The sequence below is a fragment of the Sus scrofa genome, chromosome 6 (assembly GCF_054392235.1).
Source record: "Sus scrofa isolate SSC_HxYL_T2T_F1_AM1 chromosome 6, Sscrofa_HxYL_maternal_Yorkshire_Landrace_v2.0, whole genome shotgun sequence".
Lineage (NCBI taxonomy): Eukaryota > Metazoa > Chordata > Mammalia > Artiodactyla > Suidae > Sus > Sus scrofa.
This window is the reverse complement of record NC_139388.1, coordinates 52,064,913-52,081,861: the sequence shown is the minus strand read 5'-3', so window position 1 is coordinate 52,081,861 and position 16,949 is coordinate 52,064,913. Positions and strand designations below refer to the sequence as shown.

The 16,949-nt window shown below is 59.7% G+C and overlaps 2 protein-coding genes, 1 long non-coding RNA gene and 1 other non-coding gene across 10 annotated transcripts; 2 read left to right on the top strand and 2 right to left on the bottom strand.

Moving 5' to 3' along the window:
- Positions 1–564: 564 nt before the first annotated feature.
- PLEKHG2 (pleckstrin homology and RhoGEF domain containing G2) lies at positions 565–10,911 on the bottom strand. 7 transcript variants are annotated; one of them, XM_084960473.1, is made up of 20 exons: positions 10,069–10,911; positions 9,284–9,399; positions 8,211–8,479; positions 8,031–8,131; positions 7,457–7,523; positions 7,287–7,333; positions 6,929–7,079; positions 6,498–6,635; positions 6,112–6,312; positions 5,611–5,703; positions 5,444–5,530; positions 5,041–5,074; positions 4,579–4,680; positions 4,437–4,484; positions 4,155–4,193; positions 3,976–3,992; positions 3,367–3,552; positions 2,347–3,271; positions 2,235–2,263; positions 565–2,138 (listed from the first exon to the last, which is right to left on the bottom strand). In XM_084960473.1, exons 2-20 carry the CDS (start codon positions 9,384–9,386, stop codon positions 774–776), a joined length of 4,002 nt encoding a protein of 1,333 aa, XP_084816599.1. In that variant the 5' UTR covers positions 9,387–9,399; positions 10,069–10,911; the 3' UTR covers positions 565–773. The 7 variants fall into 7 exon arrangements, 5 of the variants coding, with proteins under 5 accessions (XP_084816599.1, XP_084816597.1, XP_084816598.1 ...); XR_014806054.1 differs by lacking the exon at positions 3,976–3,992 and having other exon boundaries at positions 4,140–4,193; XR_014806055.1 differs by lacking the exons at positions 3,976–3,992; positions 10,069–10,911 and adding an exon at positions 9,608–9,975 and having other exon boundaries at positions 4,140–4,193.
- LOC146402363 (uncharacterized) lies at positions 10,113–11,797 on the top strand. Its single transcript, XR_014806178.1, has 2 exons — positions 10,113–10,178; positions 11,100–11,797. It is a non-coding gene; the product is annotated as an uncharacterized LOC146402363 (long non-coding RNA).
- Positions 11,264–11,356, top strand: TRNAI-UAU (transfer RNA isoleucine (anticodon UAU)). The gene is given in 2 exon segments: positions 11,264–11,301; positions 11,321–11,356. It is a non-coding gene; the product is annotated as a tRNA-Ile (tRNA).
- Positions 11,798–14,215: 2,418 nt separating the features above from the next.
- Positions 14,216–16,722, bottom strand: ZFP36 (ZFP36 ring finger protein). Its single transcript, NM_001168419.1, is given in 2 exon segments — positions 14,216–15,854; positions 16,668–16,722. Coding segments are annotated over 2 exon segments (981 nt in total). The 5' UTR covers positions 16,692–16,722; the 3' UTR covers positions 14,216–14,897.
- Between the last annotated feature and the right edge of the window lie 227 nt (positions 16,723–16,949).

Below are 16,949 nucleotides of genomic sequence, written 5' to 3'. Positions count from 1 at the left end.
GAGGTGTACAAAGGAATGGACAGAGACGGAAACAGGGAGGGACAAATGGGTGACGGCAGAGGTGGCTGGAGAAGATGGGCAGGTGGGATAGTAAGTGGACTGATGGAGGAATGAGTGGGTGTAGGATGACAGATGAACAAGGCAGAGATGGCTGAATAAAGGAAGACATCTGGGTAGGATGACGGATTGGAAGACAAGAGAGATGGAGGGAGGAGAGAAGAAGAAACAGCTGGATGGACAGATGTAGCGATGGCCAAGCTGATGAGATGCGTGGATGGTGCTGGGACACATGAACTGGATAAACTGCTGAGCCAATGAACTGCTAAAGGGTCTGCTTGGAACAAATCTTCTTAACTTGGTTTTCCTGGACGGGCATCAAGCAGTTCATGAACCCTCTGAAATCATACACAAAATTGTAATGCTTCCAGTAACTCTCAAAGGAGTTTGAGATTCCCCAAATTTTCGGAACGACTGCTAAGTGCCGTGTCAGACCTTCCCATTCACTGTTGTCTTCTGGATCCCCCACTGTCTCCAGCATGGGAAAACATACATAACTTCATAATATTAATTAACAAAATATTAATGACACTCCCCTTGCCCATCCCTGCTGGGTAAATCCAGGTAAGTAATAAGGACCAATCACCAAAGATCCCAGGCATTGGGAAACAGTAGCAATTTTTGGACCTGCATTCAGTGTCTGGACCTCTGTGAATTCTGAGGCTCTGTGGTATGTGGCTGAAGTCTTTGCTTTTCAAGAAGCCCAACATCCTGGGTCACATGTGGAAAGGGGCATCCGGAGCCCCCTGGGCTCTGCGAAGGCCCACAGATTCCTGGGGGGGTGCCAAGAGAGCAGGGTGATTCAACCTGACCTGGGCCTTGGCTGGCCGTAGCCGCCCGCCACCCCCAACGTGGATGTTGACCGTGGTGGCGTAGCTGAGCCTCCTGGCTGGGGGCGGTGGGGGCTGGGGCTGGGGCGGTGGTGAAGGGGCCCGTGATGTGGGGGCAGAGGAGGACCAAGGGCCCCGGGAGGCTGGGGGGGCCTCTCCTCCAGGCCCCTGCCGCCGGGCCAGACTCTGGCTGATGTACGAGGCTGCCAGGTATCTTGAGAGGGCAGCTGCACTGGGGCCCAGGAGCTGACGGGTTGGGGGTGGGGGACTGTGGGGTGGGGTCAAGTCTGAAGACTCTGAACTGGCAACACGAGGGATTGAGTGGCCTCCTGGTTTGCAGCAAACCACGGTGGTCTGAACTGGGCTGGGGAACGGGCCCTGAACATCCTGAAGGCTTCCCTGCTCAGGCAAAGGGGCAGCGGCTGACACGTGGCTGTTGGCGAGGTTCTTCTGCTCCCACAAAGGTGTCAGTTTCTGAACCTGCAGGTCTGTGAGGCGTGGCTCCTGAAGCAGAGGCACAGCAGCTGGACCCTGGACATCTGAGAGGCCTCCCTGCTGGGGCAAAGGTGAGAGGGTGTGGACCCCGGTGTCTGTGAGGCCTTGGGGCTGGGGCAAAGGTGTGGCAGCTGGAACCTGAAAACCTGGGAGGTCCTGGGGCACGGAAAACACAGCCTCAGCTGGCATCTGACAGTCTTCGTGGCCCCCGTGTGCAGGCAAAGGGGAGGTACCCAGAATCTGAGTGTCTGGGAGGTCATGTTGAGGGAGCAGTGGGGTGTCGGCTGGGACCTGAGGATCAACGGCTTGGCCACAGGCAGTGGCTGGGACCGGATCGTCCCTGGAACCTCCTTGCTGAGTTAATGTGGTGTTGGTTGGGCTCTGGCTGTCCAAGTGGCCTTCTCCCTTGGGCATAGGAGTGGTGGCTAAAACCATGACATCAGAACAACTTTCCTGCTTGGGCAAAGCTGGGGAGGTCGGCACCTGGCTGTCCACTTGGCCTCTATATTCAGTCAAAGGAGTGGCAGCCGGAACGTGAGTTTCCAGGTGGACTTCTTGATCAGACAAAGCTGTAATAGCCGGAGGCGGGCCGTCTGAGGGGACTTCCTGCTCGGGTAAAGGCGTGGCGGCTGGAATCGGGATGTTCCAAAGGCGGCCTTGCTCAGGCAGAGGCGGAGCCGCGGGAACCCGGGTGCCCGGGTGGTCTTGCTCAGGCAAACTTGAATCCTTTAGATCCCGGCCATCCAGGCAGCCTCCCTGCTTAGTCAAAGGTGTGGCAGCTTGAACCTGGGCTGCAGGGCTTAGGGGCACAGATTCCTGGGCACAGGTCAGCGGGAAGGCCAGCTCACATACCAGCACATGTCCAAAGGCAGGAAGGGGCCCTGTATACAGAGAAACAGTGGATCGAGTTGAGATGGATGTCCCCGCGTGGGCCACCTCTGCCGACCACGTACCTGGACCTCACCTGGCTCGGCCTGCTCATGCGGCGGGCAGGGCAACAGCTGGGGCTTGGCCAGAGCCCGCGGCCGGCGGCGGGGGGCATTGGCCGATGCCCGGGTCTCAGCCCGCTGCATCTGCTGGATCCGCTCACTGTAAAGCCGGGCCAACTCTCGCACTCGGGACGCTGACCTCTCCGATGTCGGGGCTCCCGCCTTCCCGCTCCCGCTGCCTCCACCCAGATCCGAATCTTCCAGGATCAGCAGTGGCTCGGGGAAACCTGGCCGGGCCAGCTGCCCCTGCTCCAGAGCCTGCCAGGCGCTCCGGATTTCTGAGCACGAGCGGAACTCCAGCTCCTCCGCGAATCCATGGTCTGAGGGGACATCCCGGGGCTGGAAATCTGGGAATGATACTCCCTCCCCCTCCTCTGGCCCCGCCTTCCTTTCTGCGGAGGGCTCCCCCCGTTTTCCAGAACTGCTTGCAGGGAACAGTTCTCTCCTGGAGGCTGGAGCCTCACCCGGCTCCTGCAGAGCTCCCTGGAGCCAGGAGTCGCAGGGGAGGCCGGGGGTGCTGGGAAGGCCAGGGATGTCGGGGACACTCGCCATGGCTGGAAGGCCGGGCACTTCAAAAACACCGGAGATGTCTGAGAGACTGGGAAGGTGGGGAATTGGGGGAATTTCAGAAAGGCTAGAAATTTCAGGGAGGTTGGGTACGTCAGGATTTTTGGAAAGGCTGGGAATGTCGGGAATTTCAGCCGCACTGGAACTTTCGAGGCCCTCTAAGACGTGGAGTGGGGAAGGCTCCCGTTCGTCCGTATCCAGTTCTTCTTCCTCCTCCTCTTCTGAAGAGTCCCGGCTGGGCAGGGCTTGGAATGCGAGGGTGTCACCGTCGCTTGGCCCCTGGGAGTCTCCGGGAAACTTGGGGATGTCGTGGTGGGGTGGCTGCAGTGGGCACTGAGGAAGAAGCCAAAGGCATCAGGGTGACCCCCAGTCTGGGCCTGCCCAGGCCGAGAGCCCCAAGGACACCACGAGGGGGACGCCAGGCTCACCCCCGGATCCCGGAGGCCTCGTTGGTTCAGCAGCTCCAGGATTTCTTCAGTGATCGAGGTCCCAGAGGGGTCCAGCGTTGGGGGTCCAGGGTCCTCCGGGTCCTCCAGATCCTCCGGGGGTCCGGAAGCTGGAACTGGTGGCTGAGGCTCTAAGTGGGGGTAGAGCTCCCCCTCACTGCCAGCGTGCTGCGAGGAAGGACGGGAAGGCGGGCAGGACTTGAGGGCCCCTCCCCTTCCCCCTAGTCTTCAGACCCAGGACTTTGTCTTTTGTTTTTTGTCTTCATAGGGTCACACCCACGGCATCTGGAGGTTCCCAGGCGAGGGGGTTGACTCGGACTTGCAGCCGCCGGCCGACACCACAGCCACAGCCACAGCCACATGGGATCCGAACCATGTCTGCGACGTACACCACAGCTCACGGCAACACCGGATCCTTAACCAACTGAGTGAGGCTAGGGATCGAACCCGCGTCCTCACGGATACTAGTTGGGTTCGTTACTGCTGAGCCACGACAGGAACTCCCCAACCCAGGACTTTGGAACTCCAGCTCCCTCCTCCATCAGACCCCAGAGTCCAGGTCCCAAAACCCTGTCCCAGAATATTTCTCACCTTGAGTCTAGGCTTAGCTGGGGATGAAGAGATGAGAAAGAGAAAAGAATGAAATGTAGGAACACGTGTTATTCCTTATAAGCGATGAGCTGCCCCTACGGCCCCCCCCCATGAACACTGGTCAACCCGCGGAATCAGACAGACAGGAAGGGACGAGGCTGGGCTTGGGGGTCACTCACCATCCTGTGGAAACATGACATAAGGGTCCTTCAGAGGCTCTGTGGGGAGGACACAGTGACATCAGGGGCCAGCTCCCACCCAATGCCCAGCTCACTTGTTTTTTCGGCCGCCCCTTGGCATACGGAGTTCCCGGACCAGGGATCAGATCTGAGCTGCTGCTGCATCCTTAACCCACTGTGTTGGGGGTCGAACCTACGTCCTGGCGCTGCACAGATGCTGCCACCGATCCTGCTGTGCCACAGCAGGAACTCCTAGCTCACTCTGAGGCAGAGACGACTCACCAGACTGTCTGCGGCCGCGTCGGGTAGCAGCGGGTCCTGGTGATGGAGCTGTGGGAGAGGCGGGTCACAACCCTGCTCTGAGCCCAACTCCAGCCTCCTGGGGGAGGACTGGTGGGGGGACTCAGGGTTCCATTTCCTTTACCTGTGTTCCTTCGTCCAGGGGTGAAACTTCTAGCATCTCGAGGTCGGGGAGACCCAAGTGGGGGTGTCAGGGGCTCTGGGATAGGCTTACTTTTGGGAGCACCTGCAGAGAGAGATTTGGGGCTAATAACCTACTTTCTCTTGGAAGTGATTCCTCACAGTTCCCGTTGTGGCTCAGCAAGTTAAGAATCCAACACAGCGTCAGCAAGGATGCAGGTTTGATCCCTGGCCTCCCTCAGCTGCCTCGAGGGGCAGTGCAGGCTGCAGATGGGGCTTGAATCTGGCTGTGCTGTAGGCCAACAAATGTAGCTCCGATTCAACCCCTAACCCAGGAACTTCCCTATGCTGTACGTGTGGCCATGAAAAGCAAAAAACAAAATATTTTTAAAAAAAAACCCTCTTTAAAAAAAAAAAAAGTGATTTCTCTATTTCCACATCCCCCCAACCCAAGCCCCCAACTCACAGTGCAAGCTGTTTTCAAGAAGAACTTGCTTTGCCTGAAAGAGACAAGGATGGCGGTTGAGGGACTGGTGCCTGAGCAACCGGGTCACGCTCCCGCTCATCAGTGCTGCTGCGGGTCAGGCGGTGACATGACTGGGGCTGACTAACCCTCACCACGACACGATGAGGTTGGTGCAGTTATTCTTCCCAGTGAGGAAAGGGAGGCCAGAGAGATTAACTGCCCAAAGTCACAAAGCAGGGATGTGCTGGAGGTGGGACTGAAACCCAGGCAAGCTCGCTCTGCAGTTTAACTAGCACATTCTAAAAGAGCCCCCTACGCTCAGCTCAGGGTTTTTCAGTATTATGGGGGAGGGGGAGCAGGCCTCCAGCACCCTGAGGGCCCCCAGCGGTGGCAAGAGCTGTACCTTGGCAGGGATGGAGGCAGGGTGGTTCTCGAAGAAGAGGCGCTGGAGACAGTGAATCCACAGCCTCTTTTCTTCTTGGTTTTTGGCCTGGGGGTGGAATGGGGAGCCAGGTGTGAGGTCTCAGGGTCGAGGGGCAACCTGCCTGCCCAGCCCCACCTGGTGCTTACCTGGAGCAGGTGCCGGTGCTTGGGGATGGTCAGATCGGACACCTTGAACCCCAGGGGGTCTCGAGGGCTCTCACTCACGCTCAGGTTGCAACACTGGAGGAGGGGCAGGGGGGGAGGTGAGCTCAGAGGCCTCAGACTCTTCCATGGGCCCCTCATGTGCTCCTACCCCGCTAGAACGATGTCCCCTTTCCCCCCGTGGACCCTCCTCATCAGGCTGGCCTCAGCTCTCCCTCACCAACCCTCCCCCCAGGAAGACGCTTGCCTGGTGGACAAACTCAGGTCTTCCTGCTCTGGGCCCTCCCCACCTCTGCATCCTGCTGGCCTTATCCCTCCTCCTCAAACCCTGTCCCCCTCCTAGGACCCAAGAAAACATGGCCTCCTTAAGCTGGATTGTCCTTCCCTGCAGACCCGCCCCAGTCACACCTGTAGGTACACAGGTAAAGGTGTATAAAATACGCCTTGCAGGTCCCATTCTGGTCCTGCCCCTCTCCCTGAACTCACAAAGATGTGGCCCTTGTAGGTGTATTCCGGCCCCCGGCGCTTGGCCACAAGCAGCATCCGTGAGAATAGAAAGAGCAGCCGTTCACCCCCTCGAAGTCGGGGGCCGCCCCCTCCACCACCTCGGAATGCACCCTCCAGCACCAGCTCCCCAAAGGCACTGAGCTCTGGGCCGGTCCAGCCACCCAGCCGCCGCTGCACCTCCTGCAAGGGCCCCGCCAGTGCAGCGGGCACAGAAACACATAGTGGGCGGTGAATGCATGTCAAGACACAGGGCTTGGCAAGCAGACTGTGTGGTCCCGGCCCACCCTCCGAGGCACTGTGGACCCCCCAAAGGCCTTCACGCCCACTCCCCTCAGGCAGCTGGCCCCAATCCCGCCCAGGGTTACCTGGAGGCGCGCAGCGTGCTCCTGCTTGCGTTTCATGTCATTGATGTACCAGGCGACCGCTGTCATGGACACGATAGCCTCCTCCACCATCTCCCGGCCCCCGGCATCTGGGCCCTCCGCCCAGTGCTTGCCAAGCTCCTGAAGGGCAGCAACCAGGCACCCAGGGAAGGGAAGAGAAACAGAAAAAGAGAGAATGTCAAGAGAGAGGCGTATAAAGGCCAAGCCAGAGACAGAAACTAACAGGCAAAGACAGGATGTGGAATCAGCTGGTGGCAGCTCCCCACTGCCAGCAGACCCTGCCCCAAGTGCTGGCCCAGTTTCTAGGGGCGGATGCATCCCTAGGCCAGGGCCCACACTCCAGGGGCAGCACCAGGTGGCCAGTGGCCAGGCTCTTGCCCCTCCCCAAGCAGCCCCCAGGGCTGACAGCTGACCTGCAGCAGCAGATGGTACTTGAGGATGCGCTGAACGGGTTTGAGCAGGAAGCTCTGCAGGGGCAGGGAGTGCTGGAGCTGGGCCTGGCGCTCCTGCAGCCACACAGCCGCTGGCGGAGACAGCGACAGCTCCCGGAGTAGGGCCAGGGAGCTGGGGGCACAGCAGAAGTCAGGGGGACTGGCAGGGGTCTGGGAACCGCCAGGGGCCGGCAGGGTTCAGGGGCAGGTGGAGGGGAAGTCAGATACTGTCGAGGTCTGGTAGGGGTGGCAGCTGGAGGGGTCCGGGCGGAGGGAGGCTGGCTGGCCAATCGGCTCGGGGGCACAGCCTGGGGCCCAGCAGGGGCTCCTCGCCCCTCACCTTGGGTAGTTCATGCAGTACAACGTGTAGATGTCAAAATCCTCGCTCTGCGGGCAACAAGGGAGTCAGGGAGACCTCAGTTCCCAGCTCCCCATGACTCCCATGCCTAGCCCGGGCCTGCTCCCCCTCCCGCGGAGCCCCCCCCCCCCCCCCCCCCGCTCATGCCTCACCCTCTGCACGAAGCATTCGGCAATGCCCCCGGCACTGCTGCTGCCCTCCAGGTCCTCCAGGAGCTCGCTGTGGGGGAGAAGGAAGGGTGAGGGATCCCCCCAAGGGAGGGCTCCAGGAGGCTGGGGCTCTGGTGGCTGCTGGGATCTCTTAAGGAGGTGTCACGTCCAGGTAAAGGGACCACTGATCATGACACGGAAGACTGTAACCTCCCCAGACTTTGTCCTTGGTCAGCGTTACGTTCCTTGGCCTGAGATCTTGCCACGGCTGGCATGAGCCTGGGGGTCTCAGGGTGTGACCCAGGGAGAGGGGTGTCAGACCCTCAGGGCTCAGATGATCTACTGTCACGGCCCTCAGGCCCCACATGAGCCTTGAATTCAACACAATCCTGGACCTGACATAGCGCTAGACCCATCTCAGGGCCTGCATTCCTCCTGATCCCTGCCCAATGTCATGACGCCCCATGTTCCAGCTCGGACAGGGCATCGTGGGGCGCAAAGGTTCATGTTAGCCTGCCTCCCCTGACCACGACCACCCCCCCAGCCAACACCCCTGCCCACCCCACCTGTCTCTGACCTGCTGAACTCATAGATGTCTTCGATGTTGGCAAACAGCGTGCCCACCTGCTCCGCACTCAGCCCCAAGACCCCGCCATCCAGCAGAGGGCCCAGGTAGTCCTGTGGGGATGGCTGGGATTACCGAGGGGGGAGCGGCTGGCCTGGGACCCCACTGCACTCGGGTGCCCACCTGCCTCACCTCCACGATGCTGCGGAGGTCCCGGACATAGGCCCGCTCTGTCTCCACGATCTCACGGGCCACACGCTCCAGCCGCGAGGGTTTTGCCGAACTGGGGTTCCCCACAGGTGACAGATGCAGGCGGATGGGGGGCCCTGGAAGGGGCTCTGGCCTGGAGGCGGGGCAGGCTGGGGCAGGCCCTGGGGCCGGGTCTCCCTCGGAGCCCACCGTGCTCAGGGACGTGGAGCTCCCAGAACCTCGGGGTGAGGCCATGGCGGGGGGTGCAGGGGCTGCTCAGGTGTGGAACAGGTGATCAGGGGGTCTCCCCAACTGAGTACGTGCGCTCAGCCCCCCCCACGCACCCACCCCGGTCACCATCTCTCCCATGGGCTCCCTTCTCCCCTCACTGTGCTGCCCGGTCCAGCCCTGTCCCCTGCCGGCAGGGTCCTCTCTGGACTGCTGGCCTCCATTCCTTGAATCCAGCTCCCCATGTCAGCCTGGGAGAACTTCCTAATCTGCCTGTGTGACTCTGTGACTCTCACAAGTATAGGCCCATTCCTGCCCTCGGGATAAAGTCCAAACTCCTCAGCTCCACAGGGCCCTGGGCAAGGTGGCCATTACCGACCTTTCCCATCTCTGCTCCCTTCCCAGGCCACACTGCGGACTGCGTCAAACTCAGCTTCTTCAGTTACTTAAAGAAGCAGCTGCCTCTCACCTGTGTGCTCACGCACACACTGTTCCTTCTGTGCGGAATACTCTTCCCTGCTTCTCTCAACTCACTCCTCCTCATCTTTCAATTTTCAGTTTAGGTGTCCCCTCTTCCAGGAAGCCTCCCTTGACCTCCCGGACTGGGTTCCCACAGCCCCCTGGGCTTGTGCCACCGCATCCTCTGCACGGGGCTCCCCTTGCTGACTAACACAGTCTGGGGAAGGGTGGGTCTACCCCCCCCCAGACTTGGAGCTCTGGACATGCAGGGCTGGGGCTGTCTCCATCAGCCTGTGTTGCCAGCCCTGCCCGGCACCGGGCCAGCTCCAGAGGGCTCCACAGGGCCTGGAATGAAAGAAGGGAGGTCCACCCCTCCCTCGACGGCTCACCTGTCCGAGTCTCACACACGGCTGCACAGTCACACTCTTCACCTCTGCGGCCGAGGCGAGGGCTGGGTTTGGACAAGCCCAGTCCACGGGCTCCCTCAGGCATGGCTGAGCGGCTTCTGCAGAAAAACCCCTTTCTTGCCTATCGGGACCCCATAGGCCTCCCTGCCCCCCCTCGGAGGAGCGGTGAGAATTAGGAGTGTGGGCTAAGACCAGGGAGGGGGCCCTGGGAGAAGCTAGTGGGGGAGACAGAGACAAAGTGACAAAAAGAGGGAACAAGGAGAGCTACCACTGAGAAAAAGATGGAAAGGGTGAGACAAAGAAGACCTAACGAGTCGCCCAAGCTATGAGTCTGGTGTGTCTGGGGCCAGGGGCTCAAGGATCCTGGGAACGTTAGGGCTCCGGCTTCAGCCGAGGGCGAGGGGCAGGGCTGGGAAAAAGCCGTGGGCGGGAGGCCGCGGGGTCCCAGGGGAGGGCGGAGCAGGCTGGGGAACCGGATGCCAGGGTCCTGCAGACGGCTCCCTCCCCCGCCGAGGGCTGCGAGTTGGGGCGGGCTGCGAGTTGGGGCGGTTGGCCCCGAGTCCTCGACCCCCTCTGGCCGGTCCCTGCGCGATCCGCTCACTGTCTCCACCGCCGCAGCTCCCCCGCAGCGCCTCCCTACACCCCTCTAGCCCCCAACTCCCGCTGGCGCCTCCGCTCGCCCCCCGCCGGCACGCCCCCTCATTGTTCAGCGGCAGCGGCGCCGCCCCCTCCCCCAGCCCGTCGGGGCCCCTCGCCTTCCCCCTCACCTCCCGGGGAGTCTCCAGCCCCAGAGCAAGGCAGCCCGGTTGCTATTCGACCCTCGCACGGTCTCCGAGGAGGAGCAGAACCGGGGCTCCCGCGTCTCAGCAAGTCCGAGGTGTGAACTTCGTGCTCTCAGGTTCCGAGAACAAACTCCGGGATCTCTCCGAAAATGGGGTGTAGTGGTCCGAATTTCTTTGGTCCTCTAAGCAGAAGATGCTGGGAGCCTCGACTCTTGAATCTCAAATTGTAGTGCTGGGAACCCAAATTCCTGAGCCTTCTAGATGGGTTCGTGGGTTGGGGGGGAGTCCGTATTCCTGAGTTCCCCTAACTCTAAGAGCAGGAATTAAACCATCTCTAGGCAGGAGTGCAGGGAACCCCAAATTCCAGGGTCCCTTTCCCTTGAAGTAGTGGGCGCTTCAGCTCTAAACAGGCTGGGTAGGACACTAGGAGTCCGTATCCCAAGTTCCTCCAACCCGGGGAGTCTTGGACTTAGCTTTCTGGGAAACTCTAGAGGGAAACTCCGGTCTGGGATCCTAAGTTCTTCGAAACTGAGTGCAGGAAGCTGGGCCTACAGGGTCGCGCGGGGCTGAAGGGGACTCCTGGCTTCTCCAGGAGGGGGCGCTGGGCACCTGGATGTCTGGGGTCCTCAAGCTTGGACGCTGGGTGGGGCCTGGGCTTCGGGGGTCTCTCGGGATGCGGTGCAGAGTTTCGGGCTGTTGGAGTCTGCGACTCTGGACCCCTCAGGCTCCAGGATGGGTGGCACGGGTCTCGGACGGTGGCGGCGCCACATCTAGGGCTGGATAGTCCGGTCTCAGCTGTGGGGCAGGGGGCGGTCGCCCGAGGCCTCCCCTCCCCCCAGCCGCCCGGGCTCATATCCTGTTCCCGCCCGCAGGGGGGAGGGGCCGCCTTCCGGCTGGCCAGCCAGCTAAGGGTTAAGACCCTTCCTCCCCAGGCTCTGAATATTCATAAGAAGGCGAGTCCCAGGCAGGCTACACCCCCACATTCCAAACGCCTTTCAGACTTTTCCCTTTTACAGCAAGAGCCTTTGAGGCGTGAGAATCCGGAACTGGTAACGCGCTTTCTCCTATTGGCCAACCCAAAGGTTCCTATTTGTATATGCAAAGATGAGGCGGAGCTAGCCAGTGAGGTCACGTGGTCAAGAACGACTGAAGGACCCCGGGACGCGAGGGTGCGGCCGAAGCTCCAGTGGCGCAATCGGTTAGCGCGCGGTACTTATATAGCAGTGCAAGCGGAGCAATGCCGAGGTTGTGAGTTCGATCCTCACCTGGAGCAACTTTTCTTCATATCAGTATTTTAGAGATTTATATGTCTTATTGATCGAGCCGAACACCTACATCACTTAGAGGAATGAACGTTTCGATCTTTGCAATTTTCAAGCTGGAAAGACTCCTGGGACTCTGACGATGGTCGCTAAGGGAGTGTTTTGTATTGTGGGAGGTGCCGTTCTCTTCATCGTCACCAGGGGGTGGCATCGCCTCTTAGATGCCTGGGTCTGCAAATCTCAGTTCAAGACTTCTGCACATGCCAGACTTTTGTGTCCTCTGCAAACTCTGTATGTGACACTCTCTCCTCCATCTGTCTCTGTCTTGAATTTCTTCCCTCCAGTTTTGTCGAGATATAATCGCCGCATATCATTGTATTAGTCCAAGGTGTACAAAATAACAACCTGAGATAGTGTATAAAGTATGAAATAATTACCAGAACCGTTAACATCAATTACCTCACATAGGTACTATTTTGTATATGTGTATCTTGGAGTTTTCTCTGTCCCTCCTCATTTCGAATCGATTTATTATTTTTACTTTAACAAATTCTGAAATTTGTGACCCTTGTATGTCTGGTCTCTGTTTAGAGTTTAGGTGTGAGTGATAAGAGCAGTGAACAAGACAAAGTCAAAGTCTCTGCCCCAGTATTTGACTTTCTAGTGGGGGAGGCAGATTGCTATAAAGATCTAAGTCCATTTTATATGTTAAGTGGTTATAAACAACAAACGTAATGGAAAAAGTAGAGCAACATAGGAAGGATGCGGGTTGCAACAATAGCAGTCAGGGACCATCTCACTAAGGACACATTTGGGCAGAGACCTGAAGGAGGGGAGTGAGCTATTGGGACACCTGGGGAGTAGTCCAGGCAGAGGAACAGCCTGTGCAAAGGCCCAGTGGCTGAAGCGTGTCAGACGTATCGGTAGAAGCTAGCAAAAGGGACCAAAGATGAGAGCCAGACTGGGTAAGCCGGTGAGGACTTAGGACGTTGGCTTTTATTCCATTTGACTCAAGTGTCATGACAGGTTTCCTCTGGCTGTCTAGAGGGGGAGTGTTGAAAAGTCAGGGCAGGGACCAGAGCCAGGAGACAAGGAAGGGGTTCAGGTGGGAGATGATGTTGGATAGGATCAGGGAAGGGACCAGAGGAGGCAGGAGGGTACATTGTTACAGCTCTTTGGGGTGAGGGTTTGAGAATGAAGAGTGTTAAGAGGACTGCTTCCCAGGTGTTTGGCACTGGTACCTGGTGGTAGGTGCCATTTTCTCAGGTGAGGGTTGGTTGGTTGGTTTGGAAGGGGCAGAAAATCTGTTTTTGCAAAGGGAAGGACCAGACCGTGTTACTTCTTGTTCTTTCAGTGTCTGCGTGCCTTGCTCTCGCTCTCCAGTGTCTCTGGGTTTCTGTCTCTCTTTCCCAATCCTCGTCTCCAGGTATGGGGGACTTGAGCCTTTTCCCAAAACTGGGCGGGGTCTTCCTGTAAGGGAGGTTAGAGATCAAAGGCAAGGGCCCGCCAGTGGGCAAGGGGAGAGGGCCAGAGAGGAGTGAGAGGGCAAGGAGGGGAGGGGAGGGGAGGAGAACACTCGCAGGAGGGAATAGGGTGGGGAAATAGGGTGAGGAGGGAAGTGGAACTGCGAGGATGAAGAGCACGGAGAGGGAAGAAGGGGGGATGGGAGAAGGCGGAGGAAGGGGGGATGGGAAGGAAATTGAAGCGGGGGGATAGAAGACGGAATGGGGGCAGGAAGGGAAGGACATTAAAAGGGGAAGGGGAGAAGGGCGCTGGGGAAGGGCTGGAGTAGGGGGGAAGAAGGGGAGAGGAAGGGAGGAGGGCCTGGGGAGGAGGAACTGAGAGAGAGGAGGAGGGGTGCAGTAGGGAGAGAGGAGGAGAGGGAAGTGGCGCGGGGGGAAGAGGGGGAAGGAGAGGAAAGGGGTCGAGGCGGAGGGAGGCCTCCGCGGAAGGGGGGCGGGCCGCAGGCACTGACGCGGGGCGGCTTCCGGGCGCGGGGCGCTGGGCTCCTCCGCCCCAGGGTGGTTCCCGCCGCCCTTTGCCTTGTATGGTCCGAGGACGCCGCTCTCCCCCGGGGCCCCGCCCTGACGCGGCCGCGACCCACAAACCCTGGCCTCGCTACCGCGACCCCCACCCCGCCTGGAACGTGAGGCCGCGAGCTTCCGCGGCTCAGAATCGTCGAGGTCCCGCAATCCCGAACTGCCCGAACCCCGACCGGCCAAGATTCCGGAATTCCGAGGTCCTAGGGGCGCGGAAAGCCAGTTCTGAACGTTCTGGGACCCCAAGGGTCTAGAAGTCGCCAAGAGACCAACGCTGATTCCAAAACGTTGAGATCCTAGAATCCTGAAACTTTCAAGCTGTCCCCCCGACACTCCCGCGTCCTGGAAGGCCGGGCGGTGAGACCCCAGGACGCCCCAGCTTCCGGGGCCACCCCTCCCCCACCCGCCGCGCCCGCCCTGGGCTCGCGCCCCGGCACATTCCGTCCTCCCCACTCCGCCCTGCCCTCCTCCCTCGGGCCCGTAGGGACGGAAACATCCCGTCCCCGCCCGCGTCTGGCCGAGAGCTGGGTCAAAGAGCCCGGCGGGACAGGAGCGCCGGCGCCCCCCCACCCCCACCAACGCCCGGGAACTGGCTCTCCCGGTTTCTCCCGGGTGACCTCACCTGGCCCCGCCCTCTCAGGTGAACGGCCGGGGCAAGTGACGTCACTTCCTGCCAGGTAAGCGCCGCAGGCGGCTCAGCTCCAGGAAGGTTTGGAGGAGCTAAGGGCGGACTCTACCCCGCTTCTAAAAAGGTCCACACCCTCCTCCCCTCTCTGACCGCCTCTAGACCGCAGAAGAGCCAGGATTCCAACTTACAGATTTCTTTTATTTAAAAATTCCAAAAAACACAAAAATAAACTTTTAACAATATATTATTACTTAATATATTATTATAGTATACTTACTTATAACAATAATTATTCCATTGTTTCCAATATTACAAAAAAGAGGAAGAAAAATACAGGGAAGCAGACGACCCAATATATATAAATACTATAAAATCTATTAGAATAAATAAAGTCGTCATAAATAAAGGGCCCAAAGGCGAGGGCGGGAGAGCAGGGGGTTGACGCTGGCTTTGGCTACTTGCTTTTGGAGGGAAATTTGAGCACCAGGATACCCCCTCCTCAGGGGAGGCTCCAGTAACCATCAAACACTGGCACCTCCGTGTCTAGGGAAAAGTGGAAGGGGGCAGAGGGGGGCTTATTATTCACAGCATTGGGCAGGGGAGAGGTGGGAGGAAGAGGGTTCACTGCCTCCCTCAGATTTGCTACATCTTTTTTTAAGACCCCAAACACTCCTCCCCCCTAATACCATGACCACCTGAGCTCACACACTGGGGACCTGCCCCAGCATGCGGTCAGGGGAGTGAGTTAATGCACTCTGGAAAGTGAGGGGAGCTACTTGATTAAGTCCCTCAGTTCTCCACAGCCCTGGGACCCCTTGTGGTGCCCACAGCACAAGAGAAATGGCCCCCTTAAGATCCAGCTCATCTGTACTGGGCAGGCACTTGTCACTCAGAAACAGAAATACGATTGAAGATGGGGAGTCTTCGGGGAACTGCAGTTGGCTGGGGTGGCCCCAAAACCCCGGCATCGAAGACAGGTGAATCGGATCCCCCCAGGCTGCTGCCACTGCTGGCATATTCGTCAGGATCAGATCCCAGGGAGTGTGCAGAGGGGCTCCGAGGCAGGCCACCCAAGGGCCCCCAGATGCTGCTGGGAGTGGCCCTTCGGCAGGACGGGCAACAGGCCGGGGTGGGGTCCCTTCGGGCCACAGGGGTCCCAGGGGCAGCAGAGAAGGCAGAAGGTGAAAGTGGAAGGTCCCCAGGTGGTGGTGGTGGGGAGCTGGAGGGCGAGAAGGAGCATGAGGACAGGGAAGGGCCTGCTAGGCCGGGTGGTGGTGGCGAGGTTCGGCGACCGGAGGGCAGGCCTGAGAAGCTGATACTCTGGCGCAGCACATGCGGGTGACCGGGGGCAGCCAGGTCTTCGCTGGGGTTGTGGATGAAGTGGCAGCGAGAGCCGTAGGGGCAGCGGCCCTGGAGGTAGAACTTGTGGCAGAGTTCCGTCTTGTACTTGGGGTGGCGGCTGGCCTGGCGCAGCTCGCCCAGGCCATGGGCAAACTGGCACTTGGCCCCATAGCGGCAGCGCCCGCTCTCTGAGAAAGTCCGACATAACTCAGTCTTGTAGCGGGAGGAGGTGGTGGGGGTCGAAGTTGGCGAGGTGGGTGAGGGCGACAGTTCAGGGCCTGGGCGGGGAGCCAAGGGTGCAAAGCCTGGGGGTGGGGGCACCCAGCCGCAGCTGCGACCTTCCACCAAGCTGGTGGAGCGACCAGGTAGGCGGGCAGCGACCCCAGCCGGGCTGGAATCGGATGAGTTGAGGCTCCACAGTCCCGCGGTGGCCCAGCCCGGGCTGGACTCAGTCTCTCCGTGGTCGGAGGATGGCAGGTCAGGGCTCAGCGACAGGAGGCTCTGTGGGAACAGGGATGGGTTAAGACACCGAAAATACAGGGTGACGCCCCGCCCCCAGCTGCAGAGCACCTAAAAGCTTGCCAGTCCGGTTTGTGGGTTCCTGGCTAGAACTCCACCCGCCCGCAGGAAAAAAATACGGGTTCCGGATCGCAAGAATCTCGATTCGGAGGTTCTGAGTTTATATTCGCGACTTAAGCTCATCCCGAGGGGCCCAGGAATCCCGGCTGCCCGGCAGGATCAAGTCAGGACACACACCGCTGTCTTCCAATTTTAAGCCTCTGGGCCTCTCGGGATCTGACTACACTCATCGGGTTCTCCAGTTTCACAAGTTGGAGACGCGAACAAAGTTAACCCAGGAGTGCGGACCTCTTGGGTTTTAGAGTTCCCAGAGTCGTCCTCTGGGTTAGGGAGTGGGGAAGCAGAAGTCGGCTTCCCCTCTCCGAGACTCTAGCCCCAGAAACGCCTCCGCGCAAAACCGCGCCCTCAGCAACTACTAGGGGTAAGCCAGGTGTGGGGCCATTTCCGCCTCCAGACAGCCCCAGCCTGAGAAAAGCCCTCCAGCTTTCCACTTCCGAAGGCCAGCCCACCCGTGTTTGGGCTGAGACCACAAAGTCACGGGCTCCATTTTCACCTCCAGAGGATCACACTGGTCTGAGAAGAGGCAGGATCCTCCCGGCCGGAGTGCGAAGCGCTAAAGAGCTTAGTTTGAGAAGGGAGCCAGAGTCCCGGGAGGGAGTTTGCGGCGCTAGAGGGTGAGACTTGAGAAAGGAGTCAGGCATGGGGACTCCGGGGTGCAAATCAGCGGGGGCTCACCTCGTAGATGGCGGTGAGATCCATGGCGGCGCAGAGGGCCGAAGGCTGAGGGGCCGGCCAAGAGTGGGAGCGCTGAAGTCAGGCTACAGCGGGGCCCGCACAGTGGCTGCATTTATTCAGCAGGAGGGGGCGTGGCCTCGAGAGGGGCGGGCCTGGGCGGGCGGGGCCAGGAGGGGCGCTTCCCGGACGCACCGCCCCAGCACAGCCCGCCCGGCCCAGGACCAGTCCCCTTCCGCCCGGCTGCGGGCCGGGACTTGCCTGATCCGGGTCCGCGGGCGATCG